Source organism: Protomyctophum bolini (genome assembly GCF_963924005.1).
Source record: "Protomyctophum bolini genome assembly, chromosome: 6".
Taxonomy (NCBI): Eukaryota; Metazoa; Chordata; class Actinopteri; order Myctophiformes; family Myctophidae; genus Protomyctophum; species Protomyctophum bolini.
In genome coordinates, this window is record NC_137867.1 from 6,649,920 (window position 1) to 6,672,521 (window position 22,602).

Sequence of the window (22,602 nt, forward strand, 5' to 3'; positions counted from 1 at the left end):
TGGATTGGAATCCTGTAACATATATACTGTACATATTTAGGACTCTCTCCAGTGACTGCATGGCTCACACTAAGGTCCCCAAAGTAAACACCAAACTGAAGAGAACCACCCAATACCGAGAAGTTACCTATAGGGAAAACAGCCTTTTGTTTTAATGCCCCATGAACCACTTGGAATGACCGTGACCTACAACTTAAACTAATGTTGACCCATAGCATACGGTCGATTTAAATCTTTGATTGCAGACCTACCGGCAGTGTCTGCAACTGCTTTTAAACTTGTGTTGTTTTGTTTTGTTGATTGATGCATGCATGCATGAATGAATGAATGAATGAATGAATGAATGAATGAATGAATGAATGAATGGATGGATGGATGGATGGATGGATGGATGGATGGATCATGGATGGATGGATGGATGGATGGATGGATGGATGGATGGATGGATGGATGGATGGATGGATTAATTAATGAATTAATCAATTCATTGATTAATTCATGGTTGAATGGATGACCGGATGAATGATGGATGGATGAATGGATGAATCATGAATGGGTGGATGGATGGATGTTGATCATTCAACAAAACCCCCTCTAGTCGACATCATGTTCAAACATAAACCAATTATTAACCTGTCTAGAGTCTGAGTCATGTCACGGCGGTGATAATGTGGCTTCATGTGTTCCTCGCATCACGAGATCACGCGTCCATCCTATAGCCACGTCCCTCTCGGCGCGTCGCCCGGGCAACGGCGTTCTGATTGGCCGCGAGCGTGCGTGACGCAGTGCCATGCCATCCTGGACAGCTGCAGCTAGTATCAGTACCGGTGAGTGGGACGGCCTCTCTCTCTAGTCTCCGCCGCCGAGGGACTGTGCACATCATTTAATTCATCCTAATTATTTAATGCATCAATATAAGAACCAAATAATATCATGTGCACAGTTCCCTGGTGTTAATTAGTCTCTTCTTTAGCTACAGCCTCTCTGGAATCTGGATTTAAGCATCACATTTCTGACTTTTGTAAGGTAAGGTAAGTGACGATACTGTCTTTTCAACCTATTGATTGTTTGTTGTGACTTAACTGCTTGAAAAAAGCTGAAAAAACACCACAACAACGCGTCGTCTATTTTTCAGCGAATATATTTGGTGAGCCCCAACTGCTAGGTTAGGTGGTTTATGTGTTTTTGCGAAGTTTTGGGGGGAGAATGAATGTCTCTAATCGTAAAGGTGATCGTGACAATTAGTGCAATATAACACATGAATTAATCATATGCCGTAGGCCAACCATACTCCCCGTCGGAGGGAGGGTGCAGTCGTGCAGGCTGCAGCTATAGCCTATACTGTGTAAACGAAGCTTATTGCATAACAGGGAATAATAGCTATATAGGCATTGTCAAGTGGAACTGCGTCTAAGTCTCTATAGCAACATGCTTATAAGTTGGACATACACTTGGGATTCAATTTAGATGACACTGGTGTGAAAAGGTCTGTTATTATACAATCAAATATTTGAATAAAAGTCAAATAAATGCGGTGTGCATGCCAGTGTATATAGTCAAGTGTCAGCCTGCAAGGGTCGACAAAATGCTACATTAAACAACAGCTTGCTATAAAGTGGTAATATTTATATCTGTCTGTCTGGCTGTTTATCTGTCTGGCTCTCTGCCTGGTACTTAATTGATTGATGAGGCACTTGCCAGTCATAATTTGCTCATAGCCAGGCTACAATACAATAGTAGGCTAATACTGATACTAATATTATAATGTTTTTCACTCAAATAAAAGCATTCGCAGTCCTTACTGTAGGCCTACCCTAAAATAGAGGGTGTGACTGTGACATCTGAAGCAATCATAACCAGAAGTTAAGCACTGAGTGAAAAAAAAGGGGGAAAAAAAGAAAAACGTTCTGGGCTTGTCATACATCCAAACAGAAAAGTAGTATCTGTTTGCATTACACGACTTTAAACAATGTTAACTCACTTTGCCACTCAATTTCCTACACACTGTGTGTGTGTGTGTGTGTGTGTGTGTGTGTGTGTGTGTGAGAGAGTGAGTGGGGCGGGGGGGCGGGATATAATCAAATTCTAATTGTGGTCATTGGTGACTTGGTGCTGTAGCCTATAGGCCTATGGATATTTCTCATGTTAGCCTATTATGACAGGCTTAAAAACTGTACATCTTGCTGGAAAAGAGACGAGAGTGCTTTACAACAGAAGGCCAATATTAGTGCGCTAACTTAACTAACTAGTAGGGCATTTGAACACCTGATGTGGGACATGATCAGGGACTGTCCCACACAAAGGGGGACTTTTGGTCACCCTAGGCAGGGGGGGGGGGGGGGGGGGGGAGCTTGAGCTTCATCATTAGGAGCCATAGAAAAACATGATTTGTATTAGGCTGCTAATCTATAAATCAAGTAACTTGTAACCAAAGTTTTCAAATCATTGCAGTGGGGAAAAACTAAATGCAATATTTGCCTCTCGAGACGTAGCGGAATAAAAGTGCTGTATAGGCTGTACAGTATTGGAAAAAACAAGTATACCACAAAAGTACAGTACTTGAGTACCGGTAAATGTTCTATCTTCTTAGTTGCTTCCCCCCCATTGTTGAATATAAGGAACATACCTGTCATAGCTGAGGTGTGACAGACGGGAACTATAGACGTGGCTATAACCAGAACCATGTTATACCTCTGACTCAGTTGTGTAGAAGTATGCTTTACAATGGTGGTTGGATACACAAGTTGTGCCCAAGACGTCCACAGACTTCCTAGGAACTATTATAATTGCTTTCAGGGTGAAAACGTTTTACGTTTCAGGAAATGAAATATGAATAAATACATAAACAAACAAATACAAATAATAAATAAATGGGAAAAAGAGTTTTCCAATGTATCCAATTAATATTATTTAGCCACATGCTCTTGTTAATACTTTTCATTGGTTCAGCATGTATAAAACCCACCGACACATTTGTTGTGAGCTTGTAGATCATCTATTTGTGCTACTTTTGCGTGGCACACTCATATGAGGAAGTCTGGCTTTAATTCACAAAGAAGAAAAACAGATAAAGTTGAACAATTGAGATACAAGGTTGATATATAGGTTACAGGTACTTCAGGATAATTTAATATTCGCTTCACCGTTAATAGGATATATAAACCTGATAAAATTAGGCCTATATGTTTTTTGGGGGCCTGTCGATTATTCGAATAATCGTTATTAATAGGAATATTGTAATCGGTTTTCATTTTGGTCATTTTTACACATCCCAGTGGTATTTAGTATTATGATGAATTATGAATTAGTTTCACCATGAGGTCATGATCGAACGCAATCAGAACCCCTTCAACACCTTTTAAAGGAGAATTGTGGACCAGCTCTCTTTTTTACTGCAATCTGATGTTATTATGTCCAACAACCAGTGAATCCAGAACGCATGCATGCTCGGTCATAGGCTCGTTCGCCTTTTTACGTAAACCCATTTGGGACAAAACACTGTGCAGCGTAATTGGTCATTATGAAAGACAGATGTGTAGAAAGAAAAGCAATCAAAATAAGCGATTTAGCGTAAGATCCAGCTTGCACGGTCTGAGTTGCGGTGCACTCTGGACGGAGTTATGTAATGTTTCACCTGCAACACTCGGTATTGGATATAATAATAACATCAGATTAAGGTAAGAAAACAGTTAATCTGGAACTCTCCTGGTGGTGGGCGGTGGGCACTGTGTTGGTTTATCCAACAAGGCTGCCCATAATTAAACTAACTGTGTGTGTGTGTGTGTGTGTGTGTGTGTGTGTGTGTGTGTGTGTGTGTGTGTGTGTGTGTGTGTGGGTGCGTGACAGCCGGGACGACTGCTAGCCACCATGTTGACAGGTCTGTTCCGCATGCACGGCCTGATGGTAGCCTCCCATCCCTGGGAGGTGATCGTCGGCACGGTGACGCTCACCATCTGCATGATGTCCATGAACATGTTCACCGGCAACGACCAGATCTGCGGCTGGAACTTTGACTGCCAGAAAACAGAGGAGGTAACAATCACTGAGTCTGCTTTAGTGTCACATCATCATCACACGCACAAGGCTGTCACAAATCATGAGTTAATTGTTCAAAAGGGGGTTCTTTGGTAATAAAAGCAAAGAAAAGTGTCCCGTGTGTTTCGTTAGACCTCCGTCAGGTCTGTCCTGATGAAGGTCTAACCCAGTGGTTGGCAAGTAGGTTTGGCCCATAGACAGTAGATGGTGGGCCAGAACACAATCAATGGTAAGTTAGGACCTGGCTGGAACCTTATATAGAATAATAATAAACTATATTGTTATACAAGTTAGCAATACAACACCATGTGGAATAAAAGTTACAGGTGCAGGCCTCCTCCTTGAATGTAGCACTTAGAGGGTATTTAGTTCATCAAAAAGTTTCAAATGAACATTTTTCATCTGGTCATGTTCCTTTTGGAACAAGAGGTCTTTCATGTCACGGTTCAAGGTCTCTAAGGCACATACAACTCAGCTTGAGATCCAAAAGTCTCAAAAGAAAAGTTGACAGTTCACTTCATTCCTTTCCAGCTCGTTATGACAACAAAAAGAGTGAATACATAGTGCAATTTGTTCAAGACATAATCACAAAGGGAAAAGTGAAAGGAAAGTCACAAGTTGTCAAGTGTGACAGTGAAAACGATGTGTTGGTCCTACCCGGTTTCATCAATTCAACACTATTGCTGGACTATCCTACAGTCAGCTAGTGGAAATTATTTACAAAATAATTTGTCAGGCCAGATGCATTTTGCCTAACACTGAACTGGCCCTTCTCTTTGATTGTATTACCAAAACTCCTCCTTTTGAACATTTGCATTCTACGCAGCTGTCAGCAACTTTCTAAAAACCTGACGAGTAATTTTCATGCACATTTTTGCGACTATAATGCTGATTTCATTGTGTTTTTGGCATTGGACATTATTTGGAACATATTGTCGCTTTCGGGTGGAAACGTATTATGTTCAAAAATGTCGGGATAAAAAAAAATGAAGAAAAAAGTAACAGATCAGGCCTCAGGTCTTAATGGTTTAAGATGATTATAAAGACAGTCCTGTTTCATTGGTAGATATAGCGAGAGGACAGTGAACCAGGACATTCCTGGTTCACTGTCGTAACGGACCGATCTTTCTGTTCTGTTTTTTTTCCCCCCAGCAAATGTTGAGCAGTGACATCATCATCCTGACCATCACGCGGTGCATCGCCATCGTTTACATCTACTTCCAGTTCCAGAACCTCCGACAGCTTGGATCCAAATACATTCTAGGTGAGCAGAGTGTCTCAAAGCTACACATGGATTACAGTTTTCACTCGCTTTTTCAGTCGCAGTCCCTCCCCCTTTCAGAACAACGAACGGCCCAGGAAATGAAAACGCAATGCATTTCCCCATAGGCAGTTCTTATTTAATTTATTTAAAGACCTTATAAGTGTCGTACGAAGCCAACTCTTGTCGTGACAAATCATGACAACACACAGAATTCGTCGGACCAAACAAAGAATTAGAAAGTAGAAGAAAACGGCAGGTTACAACACTTTTTTTGTTGTTTTTCTTCGTTGTAATTATCTCTCTCTTTCTGCAGGTATTGCTGGTCTGTTCACCATCTTCTCCAGTTTTGTGTTCAGCACTGTGGTCATTCACTTCCTGGACAAGGAACTCACTGGCCTCAAGTATGTAAAGTACACATTTTCAAATACTCACTATTAATGGATATACTGTACATAAAATACTCTCAACTGTACACATTTTAAAATACTCCAGTCCTAAAATAGGACTGGGCAATTCAGTATAATATATCATTAAATCAATATTGTGATATGAGACTAGGTATATATTGTTTTATACTTTCAACAATAGCACCAATATGTGATTATTTTTTTTGCATAATATAAAATAAAAGTGAAATTCAGAATATGTATATATTTGCAGAATGTCGCTAGAGGTATTTGGGGGAAACACATGGAAAAAGATTAAATATTAGTTTTGTGGTGTTGTGTTTTGTCCAGTGAGGCTTTGCCATTCTTCCTGCTTCTTATCGACCTCTCCAAAGCGTGTGCCCTCGCCAAGTTCGCCTTGAGCTCCAACTCTCAGGTATACACTCCAACTGACCTCTCTGTCTTTGTCAAGTTTATTTGCTTTATAGACCACGACAAAATGTGTTGCCATTTCTTTCTGCTGAATGAGACATTTCCAGATCCAAAAACAAACCGAACAAATGACGCACATCCACACGTGCCAGGTGCAGAGTGCCGTGCTATACGTAGTGCCGAGCTTGTAGATCTGCAATTTTTGAAAAATCGTGAAAACGTGTTCAAATCTTTGAATATATATATTCTTTCACAGCGAACATGTTTAACTCAAATATTTGCTTCTGGGGGGGGGGGTCCCTGGAACAACATATTTTCAGATGGGGGTCCCCGGCCAAATTCAGATAATTCTGGGGGTCCTTGACATGAAAAGGTTTGAGCACCACTGATATGTTTTTCAGAAAACATTTTTTGGAATCAGGTCTCAGGTCTTGTATTAAGTCTTTTCTCAGGGGCATTTTACCAACTACCACCTACTGTACAATATGCTGGGCGAGGCTGGAACCAGTGACCTGATTACCACACTGCAACCCTAGCCGCTAAGCCCCCAGATAACAACAAAGAGTTAACTGACACTATAGTCCTAAACAGAACTACATTCATGCCTTAATGAAATATTGTCAATATTCAATTGTAGAAAGTAAATAAGTACCTTGCTTGAGTTCAATTTTGAGGAAGCTTTATCTATTTTATATAAAGTGTAATATACTAGTACTACAGATATTGTTGCTTGTACTCTTGTACACTACAATTATTCGAAAACGTAAGTTATAAATTGCTTTGCAGATAGATTTAGATTATTATAGGGCTGTCAATCGATAGAAATATTTAATCTGATTAATCGCATGATTGTCCATAGTTAACTGTGATTATTCGCAAATTAATCGCATATTTTGTATACGTTCTAAATATACCTTAAATCAGTGGTTTTCAAGATTTTTCATATCATAGCACATTATTCATTCTGCATTTGAGCCACGGAACCACCATTTGATGACATTTGATGTCATCAATGTTGGCCAATGGTACCATTACGAGAGATAACAGCATGTTGATCAAAATAACATGTTTTCTAAGTTTTCTAATTGTGTGAGAGGGGGAGAGAGGCGGGGCTCACTGACTGCCTGCATTCACATGCATGCGTCTCTCAACCATTCTGTCAAACTTCACAGTGCGTTAATTGCGCGTAAAAAAAAATAGTGCCAAAAAAATAGTAAAAAAAAATAGTGCCGTTAAAAGGATTGTGAGTTAACTAGTTAATAGTGCGTTAACTTTGACAGCCCTAATTATTACAAATCATTCGTTAATCACAATTTTGATAAAATGCTGCTATATTCACAGAATTTTCGATTTGTTTCGAGGCTAGTGATCTGCTAGCGATTCAGAGGCTAGCTATGATCATGACCTGTGTATGTGTGCGTTCCTCTGGTGTTTAGGACGAGGTGATCATGACCTGTGTATATGTGCGTTCCTCTGGTGTTTAGGACGAGGTGATCATGACCTGTGTATATGTGCGTTCCTCTGGTGTTTAGGACGAGGTGATCATGACCTGTGTATATGTGCGTTCCTCTGGTGTTTAGGACGAGGTGATCATGACCTGTGTATGTGTGCGTTCCTCTGGTGTTTAGGACGAGGTGATCATGACCTGTGTATATGTGCGTTCCTCTGGTGTTTAGGACGAGGTGCGGGACAACATAGCTCGTGGCATGGCGGTGCTGGGACCCACCTTCACGCTAGACGCCCTGGTGGAGTGCTTGGTGATCGGAGTGGGAACCATGTCAGGTACAAACAGAACCATTCTGTAACATTATAGATCTGAGGTTACCTGTCGTCGTCGTTTGGCAGAAAACCCTTTCTTTTCTCTCCATAAATGAGTGCCCTATAGCTGCTACGTCGTCATACGTCGGGCGGGAGGTGTAGGACGGAGGCATGACGTCCTCCTGGTGGGGGCTGCTGTGTTATATGTTGCATGTTGCATGTTGTATGTTTGCATGTTGCATGTTGCATGTTGCATGTTGTATGTATGCGCCATACGGTTGGAGATCATGTGTTAACCCCTTCAGACCTGAGGGCGTGTCGCCGTATAGCTTTTAACCACTTTAACCATTATTTTAAACTTTAGCTGTTGAAAAATAGCAGATCTATAAGCTATTTTTATTTTATTTTTAATCTGAAAATGTGTCACAAATCTTTGAATATATTCTTTCACAGCTCAAATATTTGCATCTGGGAGGTCCCTGGTACAATATATTTTCAGATGGGGGTTGGCAGCCAATTACATTACATTTTTGGGGTCCTAGACATGAAATAGTCATTTTGTGGAATCTGGTCTCAGGTCTCAATGGGTTAACAACATGCATGTTGTATGTTACAGGTGTCAGACGGCTGGAGATCATGTGTTAACAACATGCATGTTATATGTTACAGGTGTCAGACAGCTGGAGATCATGTGCTGTTTCGGCTGCATGTCCGTCTTGGCAAACTACTTTGTGTTCATGACCTTCTTCCCTGCCTGCGTCTCACTGGTGCTGGAGGTAAGCATGGATCTATAGATCAGCGATACTGAACGTTGTTTCTTTTTCAAGGAGTTTGGCATGCAGCAGGCATTAGGCCCATTTGATAAATAATGGGACTCCCAATCAATCCATACCACAATGGTAATGTGTGTGTAAGCGTTGACATGTGACGTGTGTGTGTGTGTGTGTGTGTGTGTGTGGGTGTGGGTGTGTGTGTGGGTGTGTGTGTGTGTGTGTGTGTGTGTGTGTGTGTGCTATTCACAGCTGTCCAGGGAGAGCCAGGGAGGTCATCCTATCTGGCAGCTCAGCCACTTCTCCAGGGTCATGGAGGAAGAGGAGGACAACAAACCGAACCCTGTCACCCAGAGAGTCAAGATGATCATGGTAGGGAGGAGATCCATATGTTCACATCATTATCCTCGCTTTTCAGGGCAAGAACCTTGTACAGTATGTGAACTAAAACGTTACTTTTCAGGAAATGGAAAAGAGAAAAAAAAAAAATATATTTAAAAGGTTGTTCATCAAACTGCTGTTCTAAAATGTTGTACCAGTGCAGTACAAGTATAACGCTAACCTCTGTGTGTGTGTGTGTGTGTGTGTGTGTGTGTGTGTGTGTGTGTCTCTCTCTCCAGTCTCTGGGTCTGGTCATGGTCCACGCTCACAGCCGTTGGATCGCAGAGCCTCTGTCCATCAACACCACCGAGATGGACATCCAGCAGGTGGGCATGAGCCTGGACCACCACTCCCCCAAGAGGATCCAACCCGAGGGACCCCTGTGGCAGTTCTACATGGCCAGGTATACTGTGTATACTGTACTGTGACACAGCTGGGAAACATTGCTTTTGATTTGAGCCGAGGAGAGAGAAAGGACAGATTGGGGAGTATAGTTAACAATACAATGCCCTAGGAGTAGACGTGGCCTTGACCAGATCAGTTTGGCTTTCCTGGTGACGCAAGGTTATACATGAACCCTAGTGTCACCATTATTCTCCTCTCTGCATGTCATATATAGGCAAACAATAGATCAGAAAATAGGAGCTCTACAAACTCACAATGCGTCGCAACATAAAGCTCGTAGATAGTAGACCCATCGGTTTCAATTTGATAGTGTTCCATTTCCAAATGTATCCGTTGGTTGTTTTTGTTCCATCACTTCTTCACGTTATATCCCGTATGAGTTCTCCTCTCCCTCCTGACTATACATGACGTTGCTAATTTATCTTTCTGTCGACTAAAGCGCTGGAGAGACAGGGAGACATTTGCTACAGAACGATTATACTATCTGAATATAGAGCCATTCATCACTTATTTATGTGTGTAATCTTCCCTGCTCTCCCACAGAATGGTGACCATGGACATCGAGCAGGTCATCTGTCTGGGCCTGGCGTTGCTGCTGGCCATCAAGTACATCTTCTTTGAACAAGTGGAGATGGAGTCCACCTCCCTGTCGTTGAAGAACCCCATGACCATGAGCATGTCCATGCCCTCCTCCGCGGCCGCCCGCCGCGCTAACCCCGACGACTCCTGCTGCCGCAAAGAGCCCCCGCCGGCCCCCCAGCCCCTCGCCCAGAAGGCCCCCGCCACCAAAGAAGAAAGAGGTATGGGTGACTAAAGCCTCATTTATATTAGGGGTGCGCGATATTGTTTTTTTTTAAACCGATACCGATATCGGTAACTTACGGCTCCTCGAGGCCGATACCGATAACCGATATTTTTTTCATATTATTAATCATGTTTTAAATGCATATTCACCTGTAGTTTTGACATGAGCATTACTACCAACAAATAAAGCCAAGAACAGTTTTGACTCTTCAAATAAAGTGACTATTTATTTTTTCCAAATAGATATTTGAGTCAATCAATGTATTTCCCTGAAAAATGACTGGACTAAATCCAAATGGTCTTTGTGGTTTGTTGTGGTCTTGGTCCATAAAGAAATGGAAACAACTATTACTTGGCATTAGGACAGCAAGACTATCGAACATTTTCCAAAAGAAATAATCAAAGTATGAAACAAAGTTTACTATTTTGACAACCTGTCAATAACTAACCTGTAAACATTGTAAGATGTAAACATCTACCATATAAAAAATGAAGGCCTCTGCAGTGCATAAGGATTAAAATGAAATACTATTACTGACCAGTAAAAGACTGTCAGACATGTCTCGATGTAAACGTAAACTGAATGTGCATTCCTCACAGTAACAAAAAACAAAACAAAGGTACTCTGAAACAAGTCAGTCAGACATGTAATGTAACCAACTAACAAACTGAAAAAGTGCATTCCACACAGTAACAAATAGGTACTACTGAAACAAATGTCTTGTCTATGTAACACAAAACTGAAAAAGGTGCATTCCTTCTGATTTTACAGAACAAAGGATTATTGGTTTTATTGGTTTTATTTTATTGGTTTTTTGAAGGGACAGACAGTAGGCTGACAGGAAACGGGAGAGAGATGGGGTAAGACATGCAGTAAAAGGCCGTGTCGGGCTCGGGAGTCGAACCCGCTGCACACTGTGACTGTCGGGTGCCCAGACGGTTACGCCACCGCCTGGGCCTATAATCCATATTGACACTCACTTTTGTTCACTCAATGTTCAATGTTCACTCACTTTTCACAAAAGCATGAGGTTTCTTGCAGCGAGTTCTTAATAAAAATATTGCTTTTAACAATCACAACTACACAGATTACAGCAGGGGTGTCGATGGCCTAGTATATAGCAGTGGCGTGCACAGATATACACTAGGGGGCGCTAGAGCACCACCTGCCCTTGCCCTCTGGACAGCAATGATGACATTGATCAATTCTTGATGAAAAAAAAAAAACCTTCCAATATATTATTTATGCCCCAAAATCTATAAATCTCACACTATTAAGGCAACCGGACAGTTCCACGCGCTGCACAAGTTGCCCTTCTTTCACTTGAGCACCTGCCCCCTCTAAATGTCTGTGCACGCCACTGCCTAGTAGTGGTTAAGGCACATACCACATACAGCACACTGTGGGACCGCACAACTAAAACAAATAAACAAAATACATTCCCTCCATGTTTTGATGCCGGTAGATGGGAACGGTCGTACAAAGACAAATGCAGACAGAAGTTGCATAGCGGCTGCTCGGTGTGCGGTCCCCGGGTCCCTTAGTATTAGTGGGGGTTTTTTTTACCATTTCGTCTCGGTCGGGTGGAAACCTCATGTCCAAAATCTTCATGATTCAAATTCAAAAAACAAAAAAACATTTGATGCGTTTGTGTGACGCTGTATAGTATGATCACGTACAGAACGTTCATTTACAAAACAAAACACAAATTGAATAATGGAGAGAAGAGGTTTCTGCCCGACGGCAACAATTAAATGCTTTTTTGCGGAAAATGATTACCGTTAAGGTGTAAATTGTCTCATGCACTGAAAGTATGATATTACCCCACCTCCCAGCTGTTTCAAACGCCTTGTATCCCCCCCTCTGTCTCCTCTTTTATCTTCCCAGATGAGGTGATAAGGCCCCTGCCGGCCCTGGTGACCGTCAAGCCTCGAAGCAGCAGCATGTTTGTGGTCGGAGACGGTGACATGGAGCCCCCCTCCTCCTCCACCGCCGTCCCAGCGGCTGCAGAGACGACACCCCCCACCAAGCCCCCCTGCATCATCCCACCCACACCCAGGCCTCTGGAGGAGTGTTTGGCTATCCTCAAAAACCCAGAGGTAACCCCCCTCTCTCTCTCTCTAGAGCGCAGCCGCGCACGCACGCACGCACATACGCACGCACGCACGCACATACGCACGCACGCACACGCACGCACACGCACGCACGAACACACACACACACACACACACACACACACACCCCAAAAAGACACTAATACCTCCCTTGGTCAAGCAGGGATCCCCTCGTTTACAGGGGGTCACAATTTCCAAGAAACAATATCTGCAAGCTTGTACATCTGCTATTTTTTTTGAACGGTACTAACCGCACCAATGTGTGTAGCCTAGTCTGGCACAAAACATTTTCAGATAAGGGGGTCTGTGCGTATCAATTTGGCGGGTCCTTGATGGTTTGAGAACCACTGGGCGAGTGTGGTTAAGACGTGTGTCACACAATGCTATAACGCACTGTCTCACAACACCAGCCGCCGCAGCACAGCAGCAGCAGCAGCAGGAGGGGCGATTGAGGCTGTGTGTGTGCTGTAAGCAGGTTTTAATGAGCTTGGCCTCCACTTTCTCTGTGAGGCTCTTATCTATTATAGCAGGACACTAATAGACGAGACTTCTTAAAGGTGCAGGACGCTAAATGGATATAAGACGCCACTGGCCGCCTGCCCCATGCACTTCTGATCCTGTCTTGTCTATACATCTGAAATGTTGCAGGGAAACAAATCCACGTGCAGCCACTAAAAGCACCAATGCACTAAAAGCATGTATGCACTATGCAGTGCACCAAAGTGTTTTTACTTCACAGGATAGATGCTATGCAGACAATACAAGCACTTGTTTTGTTTTGTGTGAATTGAATTCATTTCATAAAGCTGCATTTCATAACTGCGGGTTTTGAAGCGCATAATGTTGAAACTTGTGACCTCTACAAAATATATAGAGGTTACCAGGAGGTAAGTGTAAACTCTGGACCATTTCACTTTGGGTATAACGAATGGGCTTCATTATCACACGGATTGATCCACGTGTCTCCTCCTCCTCCTCCTCCTGTATACTTTCCAGATGGGGGCGGGGTTCCTGAGCGACGGCGAGGTGGTGCTGCTGGTGAACGGTAAGCACATCCCGGCCTACAGGCTGGAGGCCGTGATGGAGAAGCCGGAGCGAGGCGTCGCCATCCGCAGGCAGATGGTGTCGGCCAAGCTGGCGTCCCCGTCGGCGCTGTCCACCCTGCCCTACGCCCACTACGACTACTCCAAGGTGAGGACGTTGTTTGGGTCGTTTGGGTTCCATACGGGTGTCGTCAACAACGACAACAAAGTCTAATAATTGCCGATGCCTGACTCTAGCATTAACAGATAATAAAGAGAGTAACAGAAGGTTTGGGTTTAATATGACCACAGCACTGATAAAACTGATTCATGTTAAAGGAGGACGTCAGCCATTTTCAACCACATCTTGATCACCTCATGTGCCCTGGACACACACACACACACACACACACACACTTCAATATCCATTCACGTCTCAATATTGTATCAAGTTTGTGTATATCATGACATGTACGCATGCTTGTAGCGTGAATGTGAAAACCTAATGATGCACAGCATGCACATGATAATATAGAAACACACGCACACACGTACACACGCACCACCTCATCGGCTACAGTATGGTGTAAAATTGGTGGAAACGCAAGCCGGTTCCGCGGCCGGTTTCCGTGAAAGCTAGTGAATCTAGAACAGAACCAGTTCTAGAACCAAAGTTCTTTATTTGGTGGAAAAGAGGCCTCTGAGTAGGCATTAGTGAGGCCCATCATATATGACGGTATAGGCTGAAAATGGGGTCCTATAAGGATGTTCGTTTGTAAGACGTCAACACTAAATAAACCCTTACGTTCCTTTTGTCGTAACGTTGGCTTGTTGTGTAAACGTTGCCGTCTTGTTGTTGCCAGGTGATGGGCACCTGCTGCGAGAACGTGATTGGCTACATGCCGGTGCCGGTAGGCGTGGCCGGACCGCTCCACCTGGACGGGAAGCAGTTCCAGGTTCCCATGGCGACCACGGAGGGCTGCCTTGTGGCCAGCACCAACCGCGGCTGCCGAGCGATCGCTGTGAGTGTGTGTGTGTGTGTGTGTGTGTGTGTGTGTGTGTGTGTGTGTGTCCTGTAGTCTTTAGAGAACTGGGCTGGAGTTACTATTGTAGTTTGACCTTCATTTTCTGTCCACACCGAATCGCTTTGATAAGAAATGTGAGGTCTACAAGCTCACAACGTGTCACGGAGTAGTGTAGCTGGATATTACATTTTCAAATACATTTCACTTTGATGCTTTTGAGTGACGCCGTGTATAGTATGATCGAGTGGGGCGTTCATTTACAACAACAAAAAACACAAAAGGGTAGACTATGGAGAGGTTTCAGCCCGACAGCTACCTGTAGCTATGACGACGATAATGTTATATAACTCCATGCCATTCATAGCGTTTTGTGTCTTTCCAGCTGGGAGGCGGAGCCAACAGTCGTATCCTGGCCGATGGCATGACGCGCGGCCCCGTGGTGCGGCTGCCCTCGGCATGCTACGCGGCCGAGGTCAAGGCTTGGCTGGAGACCACGGACGGGTTCCAGGCCACCAAAGAGGCCTTCGACAGCACCAGCAGGCAAGGACTTCAAAATAAATACAAAATAAACATAAAAAAGACCCAATAAGTCAGGTTATACTTGGCGAAGTACGCAAGCATTGTCAAGCATTCAGCTACATTGCTCACAACGCGTTGTGATTCGACACGTTGTGAGCTTGTATAGATCACAAGATCTACCATAAATCTGGCGTCACTGTAATCACTTCTGCCGCTTGCGTCACGGACGACTTTGGCATCACAATTACGGTCGTTTTTCAAAATATGATCATTACAGCGATTCCAAAACTGCCCACTGACAGGCCGCAAGTGGGCAGCCAAATAATTGGCAAAATACTAAGATTGAAAAAAGATATATATGTAAAATAGTGGCATTTTCCCCTTAAAACCTTGATAAATGAGTTCAATTCTCATTGTGATACCGATAAATAGGACCTTAAATTATACTACAGTATGTTAGTGGAGTTCAGGGGTGTGCCATGTGAACCCTTTTGAGACTTCCAGGTGGGCCCTGATACAGAAGAGGTTGGAAACCACTAACCACTGGTCATATTTACTCTCACGTGGTTGGTTGGTGGTTTTGTTTGGCAGGTTTGCTCGTCTCCAGAAGCTGCACATCGGTCTGGCAGGGAGAAATCTCTACATACGCTTCCAGTCCATGACGGGAGACGCCATGGGCATGAACATGATCTCCAAGGTTAGCCCTCCGTGTGTGTGTGTGTGTGTGTGTGTGTGTGTGTGTGTGTGTGTGTGTGTGTGTGTGTGTGTGTGTGTGTGTGTGTGTGTGTGTGTGTGTGTGTGTGTGTTTGTGTGTGTACGTGTGTGCGTGTGTTTCTATATTATCATGTGCATGCTGTGCATCATTAGGTTTTCACATTCACGTTACAAGCATGCGTACATGTCATGATATACACAAACTTGATACAATGTTGAGACGTGAATGGATATTGAAGTGTGTGTGTATGTGTGTGTGTGTGTGTGTGTGTGTGTGTGTGTGTCTGTGTGTGCGTGTGTGTGTGTGTGTGTGTGTGTGTGTGTGTGTGTGTGTGTCCAGGGCACAGAGCAGGCTCTGGCCAGGATACAGGAACAGTTCCCGGAGCTCCAGGTGTTGGCGGTCAGCGGTAACTTTTGCACCGACAAGAAGCCGGCGGCCATCAACTGGATCCAAGGCCGGGGCAAGTCAGCCGTCTGCGAAGCCACCATCCCTGCCAAGGTCGTTCGAGAGGTAATAATAACGGCCCCTTTGCTTTCCACTAAAAGCTCAATTTACACCCCATGGACCCGTGAGGTTCCATTTCTTTGTTGTGGAGCAGAAAAACCTCTTATTTCCACATTCTAACTTTTAGTGTTAATTTATTCAAAAGTAGCAGATTTACAAACTCGAAATGCAGCATGAATCGACCTGTTTGTGGCTTGTATACGTACATCTGCTACTTTGGCTAATGGCTATTCTTTTATTTGAATTTAATTTGATCCCCAAATTAATTTAAGTGATCATAGTCAGCTGCTTATTTTTATTAGCTCATTTATCGCTTTCTCTGGAACGGTCTGCCCATACTGCCAGCACTTATGAGCGTCTTTCCAAATTTGTCAAGACCCACAGAACAGTAAATGTCTAAAAAGAAGTCTTTATTTTCTTCATTTTCATCGGACGAAAAAGGTGTCAGTGCTATATGTTATTGGCAGTTGAATATAGCTTGTTTCCACCAAAGCGCCGTCCTACTGTAGAATAGATCACGTTATTTCCGGGTGTACTCTTCTTCAGAAGTCCTAGGATCACTCACAGGTTGCGGAAGAGCGTCCTCTATCGTAAACACTGAAAACACCAAATGGCGTATATATGCGTCAATGGAATTCTGTGTGTTCACGACCTATACTTGGTTACACTACAGCGTTACACAAACGCAGCAGATCCAAGCTCAAAGCACGAAGCAATGCGTCACGAGCATATCGATATATATATATATATATATATATATATACGTTTGCCGTTCTGAATCCAGACCGTTTTGGGGACATACAAGGTTTCCACCCCGAACAGTGACGTGTAATGGTTATGATTAGCGACCAGCTAAATGAGCTGTCAAAACAGTCAGCGGGCTGTGATGAAGGCTGAGGCATCACTGAGCGCGCTCTCGTCTTTTTCCTCCCTCGCCAGATCTTGAAGACCACCACTGCAGCTCTGGTGGACGTGAACATCAACAAGAACCTGGTGGGCTCGGCGATGGCCGGCAGCATCGGGGGCTTCAACGCCCACGCCGCCAACCTGGTGGCCGCCATCTACATCGCCTGTGGACAGGTACTGTTTCCTGTTGATATATATACTACAGTATGGCGAAGAATGTTCGTCGATTACCTTTTAAAATAGCAGCTCTACAAGCGATCAACACGTCGCGATCAACATCAGCACGGTTTCTATTGCATGATGTTTGCCTAATTTACTTGAATTGTTAGATACATTCGGTATAGCCTGTATTGAATATTGACAAAACACAAGCAAAAAGGACAATTACATGCAGCAACACCATTATGGTCCTCCAAGACCCCCTTGGGGATCTTAGATAGGAAAAAATGTAATGGAAATAACGACAATGTAAAACTAAAAGTACCTCAAAATTGTACCTTATCGCGTCATCAGTGCCCATACCCGAGGCGGGGTTGGCGAAAGGGCCTTTCTGTGTGGAGTTTGCCTGTTCTCCCCAAGTCCCCTAGGGTAGGTACCCTCACAAAAAACATGCAGTAATCCTGGTCTCTGAACTGCCTCCCCCTGGCCAGCCGGGGCGCCTGATGGAGGGGAAAGGAACTGATTGGAATACCGTGTTCCTTCCATGCGCTATACGTCCAACCAGGGAAACAGGAGCAACTTGGACATGAAGGAAGGAAGCATGAGTTCAAGTCCGTTGCTCTCCCCATGTCCCCCATATATGGGGACTAGGTTGGCGGAGGGTGTGTAGAGGCCCAGGATCACATTAGATAATTGACACAAGGGTGAAAAATGGGTTACAAAAATAGTGGGATATAAAATAAAAAATAAAATTCACTTAATCACAGTACTGTGTACTACAGTAAATGTGCTTAGTCACTTTCCACCCCTAACAGAAAGGTTGGCCGCACCCCATGCTTGCAGAGTACTAATGATCAAACTGTCACGCTTCACCCCCCCCCCCCACCCCGCCCCACCCCTCCCAAAAAAACATCCTACTGCTCAGCATCACTGTCTCGTATGGCAACCACCGGCCCCAAAGTCACGATTATCCCCCTCTCTCTCTCTCTCTCTCTCCCTCTCTCTGTGTTCCATCTCTGAGGCTCCTCACCCTGACCGGCTCATTTGCAGCCTCGCAGAGTTACGCACACGTTAAGGGACCCCAAGTTGGTCCCGTGTCCCACCCAGGAACGCACGCACACACACACACACACACACACACACACACACACACACACACTTTACCAAATAAAGAGTGAACCGCAGAACAGTATAAACAACACGAAACAGTAAAGAACATCGCTGTGAGTGCGCCGGGCGCCTCGGGGGCAAAAGGCCTGAGGTGAGTCAAAAGCTTCAGGGGGGGTCCCTGCATGCAGAAAAACGTCCCTATCATTTATCCCTTTATACGTTGGCTATTCAGAAATAGCAGATCTACAAGCTTTTACATCTGCTGTTTTTGAAACATTTCGAAAAGAATCTCTCGTTGGAAAATGTAAGTATTAACACAAATCCTCTCTTCTGGGGGGGGGGGGGATTCCTGGCACAAAACATTTTCAGATGGAGGGTCCACGGCCAAATACAAAAAGACGTTAGATTTTATTAATATTTTCAAGTCGCATATGCCCTATATATTATGTCATATATATACCCCTCCCTCCCCCCAGAGTTCCCGCGCCGAAAGAGCCACAACCCCGCGGTATCTGGTATACAACGTGCAGCCGTTTGACATGTATGTGTCTCTCTCTCCCCCCTTCCAGGACCCAGCGCAGTCGGTGGGAAGCAGTAACTGCATCACTCTCATGGAGTCGTCAGGACCCACGGGGGAGGACCTGTACATCAGCTGCACCATGCCCTCCATCGAACTGGGAACAGTGGGAGGAGGGACCAACCTGCCCCCACAGCAAGCCTGCCTACAGGTACACATGACACAGAGTCACCTTCAGGCCGACTCGGCGCCGTCCGAGTTTTGTACCGATAGGGAGAGACTCGCAAATCATCATATCATCACCCCCCCCCCCCCCCCCCCAGTCTCGGTACGCAGTCTAAGCTTACTTTGCAGCGATTTGTAGCTCAGTAATTCTGAACACTATTTCAAGGAAAGAATGGAGCGTACCAAGTATAAAGCCCTGGGGGTATATACAGTAAGTATAAGGTCTACTAATTGGTTAAATGGCCATTACAGGCCCGGGCCGGCCTGAGCGGTTCCGGCCACCTATAGGCTGCTCCCCCCCCCCCCCCCCCCCCCCCATTACATTTCCTGTCAACTGTCTATTATACGCCATCAAATAAAGGCAGCAAAATAAAAAAGCCCCAAAAATATATCTTAAAAAAACAGTGTTGACACTTTCACAGTTTAATGTATTCTGCCAGATCTTAGTGTGATAAAAGTGTGTCCTTTCCCCTGTATAGATGCTGGGCGTGCAGGGTGCCAGTCTGGAGTGCCCGGGTGAGAACGCGCGCCAGCTGGCCAGGGTGGTGTGTGGCACCGTGCTGGCCGGAGAGCTGTCACTCATGGCCGCTCTCGCCGCCGGCCACCTGGTCAAGAGTCACATGACACACAACAGGTAACAGGCGCTTTGTTCATGTCATACTTGATGCCAGTGTTGTCGTCAGGCAGACACCTATAGCTCTTTATCTCCACATTTTACACCTTTTGTGTCGTTTCATTTTCCGTACATTAACGCCCCCTACTCGATCATATACTACGGCCCGCACGGCGTCACACAAAAGTATCCAAAGTAGCACATCCGCAAGCTCGGAATGCAGCGCGTTCAGTGACAGTAGTTGGCGTGCCTGACGCATTGCCCAGCCCAGCCTCACTTTTCTCTCTCTCTGGGCTTCGTCTGTGACTCATGTGGGGAGGCAATGATTACTAAGCAAAAACACGAAAGAGGTTTTGTTTTATATCCAAACAATATAATTTACCGCATGGTTTAAATGGTTCCTTCTACAGATCCAAGTTGAACTTGCATGGGGAGACCACTGCAGGATCCTGCACCAACAAGGCTTCTTGAGACGGGACCCTACCCCCAAGGTTCACCCTATACGACCCACCCACCCACACGCACAAGCACACGCACAAGCACCTTCTGATCCACGTGCACACGCATTCCACATTGTGCCCACGCCGAGACGAACCATTAACGGACAATGGATGAGAGCGATGTGCTGAACAGGTTGAAACATTTTATTTTTATATTAAATAAAAAGGGACTTATCTTTCACTGGCCCCGTTGAAGGGCCAATCCAAGTGCTTTATATATAAGAGACAGCAAAAGGTGTTGACCAAATCATCATGCTGGAAATGGACTCGATGCACAAAATTGTCTGATAATGCCAATCGGAAGATTCTGCTGGGGGATTTTCGGATTTTGTTTTATTTTTTAAAGCAGCTGACTATGAACACTTAAATTACTGACTTGCATAATGTTTTCCATTCATTTTTTTATTTTTTTTTGCTGTTATAAATGTCAGTTCCCTGCATGGGAAACGTGGATGAAATGGATTATTCACTGAGCAAAGCATATACTGTACCTTTTGGTCATATTATTCCAATTATTTAAATGCCAAATATACAGCCATTTCAATAGACATTCCGACGTGAACGTTGACAGCGCATTACATAAAATGACGTCGGCGTCAAAGTAAGAAGCAAATTGGAAAAAGCCTGTGTATTTCCGTATGTACGGTAGGTATGTCACTCTTTCCCACATCATCTGACTCATGGCAGATGACTGACATGAGTCTATCATGTCATGAGTCACGATGAGTCATCTATCTGATGACTCATCGTCATCAGATTAGACAAGGCCATGAAGCTTCATATTAAAATAATTATCTGACATACGGTGCAATTCGGTGGCCAAAGGTCAATGTCACAGTTAGTTAATAACAGATTGTCATACACAGCTGAATGATGGATCTTAGAAGGGTCCATTTTGGTTCCCACAGTATACACTCTCCGAGTAACCGATCTGTAAAGCACTGGTTCCCAAACAGTGGGTCAGGACTAGGGACCCATAGAAATGGGTCCCTTTCCCTTCATTGTTTCGTGCATTTTGTTTTTAATTATTTCAAAACATTTTCAAAAAACATTCCCAAAAAGTTTTCATGATTTAATACCAAATAAAATGTTTTTTCCAAGTAGTTTCTTGAATAAATAAAAAGAAAAATCTAAGAAATTCCAGGAATTAGAAAGATGTTTAAGTAGTAGTGAAAATAGCCGATCTACAAGCTCAGAGTGTGGCGCGAAGCGTCACGTTGTGAGCTTGTAGATTTAGCCATTTTCATTAGTTTGGGTCCCGGGCAAACGCCTAATTTTTCTTTTGGGTCACGGACTAAAAAGTTTGGAAACCACTGCTGTAAACCATGAGTGTCCCTAGTTGGACCCAACTTTGAGAACCACTGTGCTACATGACAGAAGACGTACGATGTGTAAGCACTGACAGAACACGTACGATGTGTAACCACTGTGCTACATGACAGAAGACGTACGATGTGTACACACGCCTCACACCTCTGTTTCACAAAGGTGCTATGTTAAGCTATAAGACATTTTATTGTTTACTGAATGACCGTAAAAGGGATGTAAAGAATACATGAAAAATGTTTTCATTTTTTATTTCGTCTCAGATGCTGTAAAACGGATGCATCATTTCCTTGTGCTGTAGCGTCTCTCCTGTTCGTTAACATGGAAGGAATGCAGGCAGTTTTTCATAGTGTGATGTCTAAATTATGCTCAGTCGTACGCCAGGTGCGGTCCACCGGAAATAGCCGATCTACAAGCTCAGCCGATCTACAAGCCTGCAACACGCTGAGCTTCTAGAATCTAGAACTTAGTGGCTATAATTTTGGCAAGCAACACCGGCTTACGATAAAGTATACGTCCGGCTTCAGTCTCTTATACCACAGGTTTGTAGAACTAATTGCAAATGTGAAGACTGAGCAGTACAGGAGATGAGAAACAAGTGAAAATGAAAATAACTTTTTTTTTTTGCATATATTTTTTGTGATAAAAGAGAATAAAAAATTACAATAAACAACTACTCTTGGTTTTTGAGTTGTGGGCTGCACAGAAGGCCTATGCTATTTATATGAAAAGAGTAACATGACACTGTATGGGACCTGAACCCCACCCAGACATTATTCGGTTAAAGCTCTATATATCCTGACTGCTATAGAACGTTTGTTCAGTAATGTTGGTCTCTCCGTCTCTCCAGGTCTTTAATACACCGTGAATAAATGTTCAAGTGGGTCATCGATTCCATCCAGTCAGGAGAGAGAACCACCATGTTCGTTTTGTTTTTGTTTCATCACATCCAGTTTCATGCGTTTACACTGTGTGTGAGTTCTTTCCCTGATGTATTTTCCGTTCATTAAACAGAGACGGGGAGACCACCGTTACTGAGCAAACAAACACTGCACACAGCCGTCATTACAGTCAGAATATTGAGCTAATGGACGACTTCATCACCAGTTTT

At 44.0% G+C, this 22,602-nt stretch overlaps 1 protein-coding gene across 1 annotated transcript; it reads left to right on the forward strand.

Moving 5' to 3' along the window:
* The first annotated feature begins 866 nt into the window (after positions 1-866).
* Positions 867-22,164, forward strand: hmgcra (3-hydroxy-3-methylglutaryl-CoA reductase a). The gene is made up of 20 exons (XM_080766751.1): positions 867-1,026; positions 3,845-4,032; positions 5,188-5,299; positions 5,613-5,700; positions 6,037-6,121; positions 7,794-7,899; positions 8,545-8,651; positions 8,898-9,017; positions 9,266-9,429; positions 9,975-10,231; positions 12,124-12,335; positions 13,347-13,541; positions 14,236-14,394; positions 14,780-14,937; positions 15,508-15,613; positions 15,971-16,141; positions 17,075-17,215; positions 18,880-19,038; positions 19,532-19,686; positions 20,076-22,164. The coding sequence occupies exons 2-20, from the start codon at positions 3,868-3,870 to the stop codon at positions 20,134-20,136; spliced, it is 2,721 nt and encodes a 906-aa protein (XP_080622877.1). The 5' UTR covers positions 867-1,026; positions 3,845-3,867; the 3' UTR covers positions 20,137-22,164.
* Positions 22,165-22,602: the final 438 nt, after the last annotated feature.

Excerpts from the sequence above, each read along its gene's own strand:
- hmgcra (XM_080766751.1), top strand. The coding sequence starts at position 3,868 with ATGTTGACAGGTCTGTTCCGCATGCACGGCCTGATGGTAGCCTCCCAT. Across the intron at positions 9,018-9,265 it reads AGAGAGTCAAGATGATCATG|TCTCTGGGTCTGGTCATGGT; the intron begins GTAGGGAGGAGA and ends CTCTCTCTCCAG. Across the intron at positions 15,614-15,970 it reads GCATGAACATGATCTCCAAG|GGCACAGAGCAGGCTCTGGC; the intron begins GTTAGCCCTCCG and ends GTGTGTGTCCAG.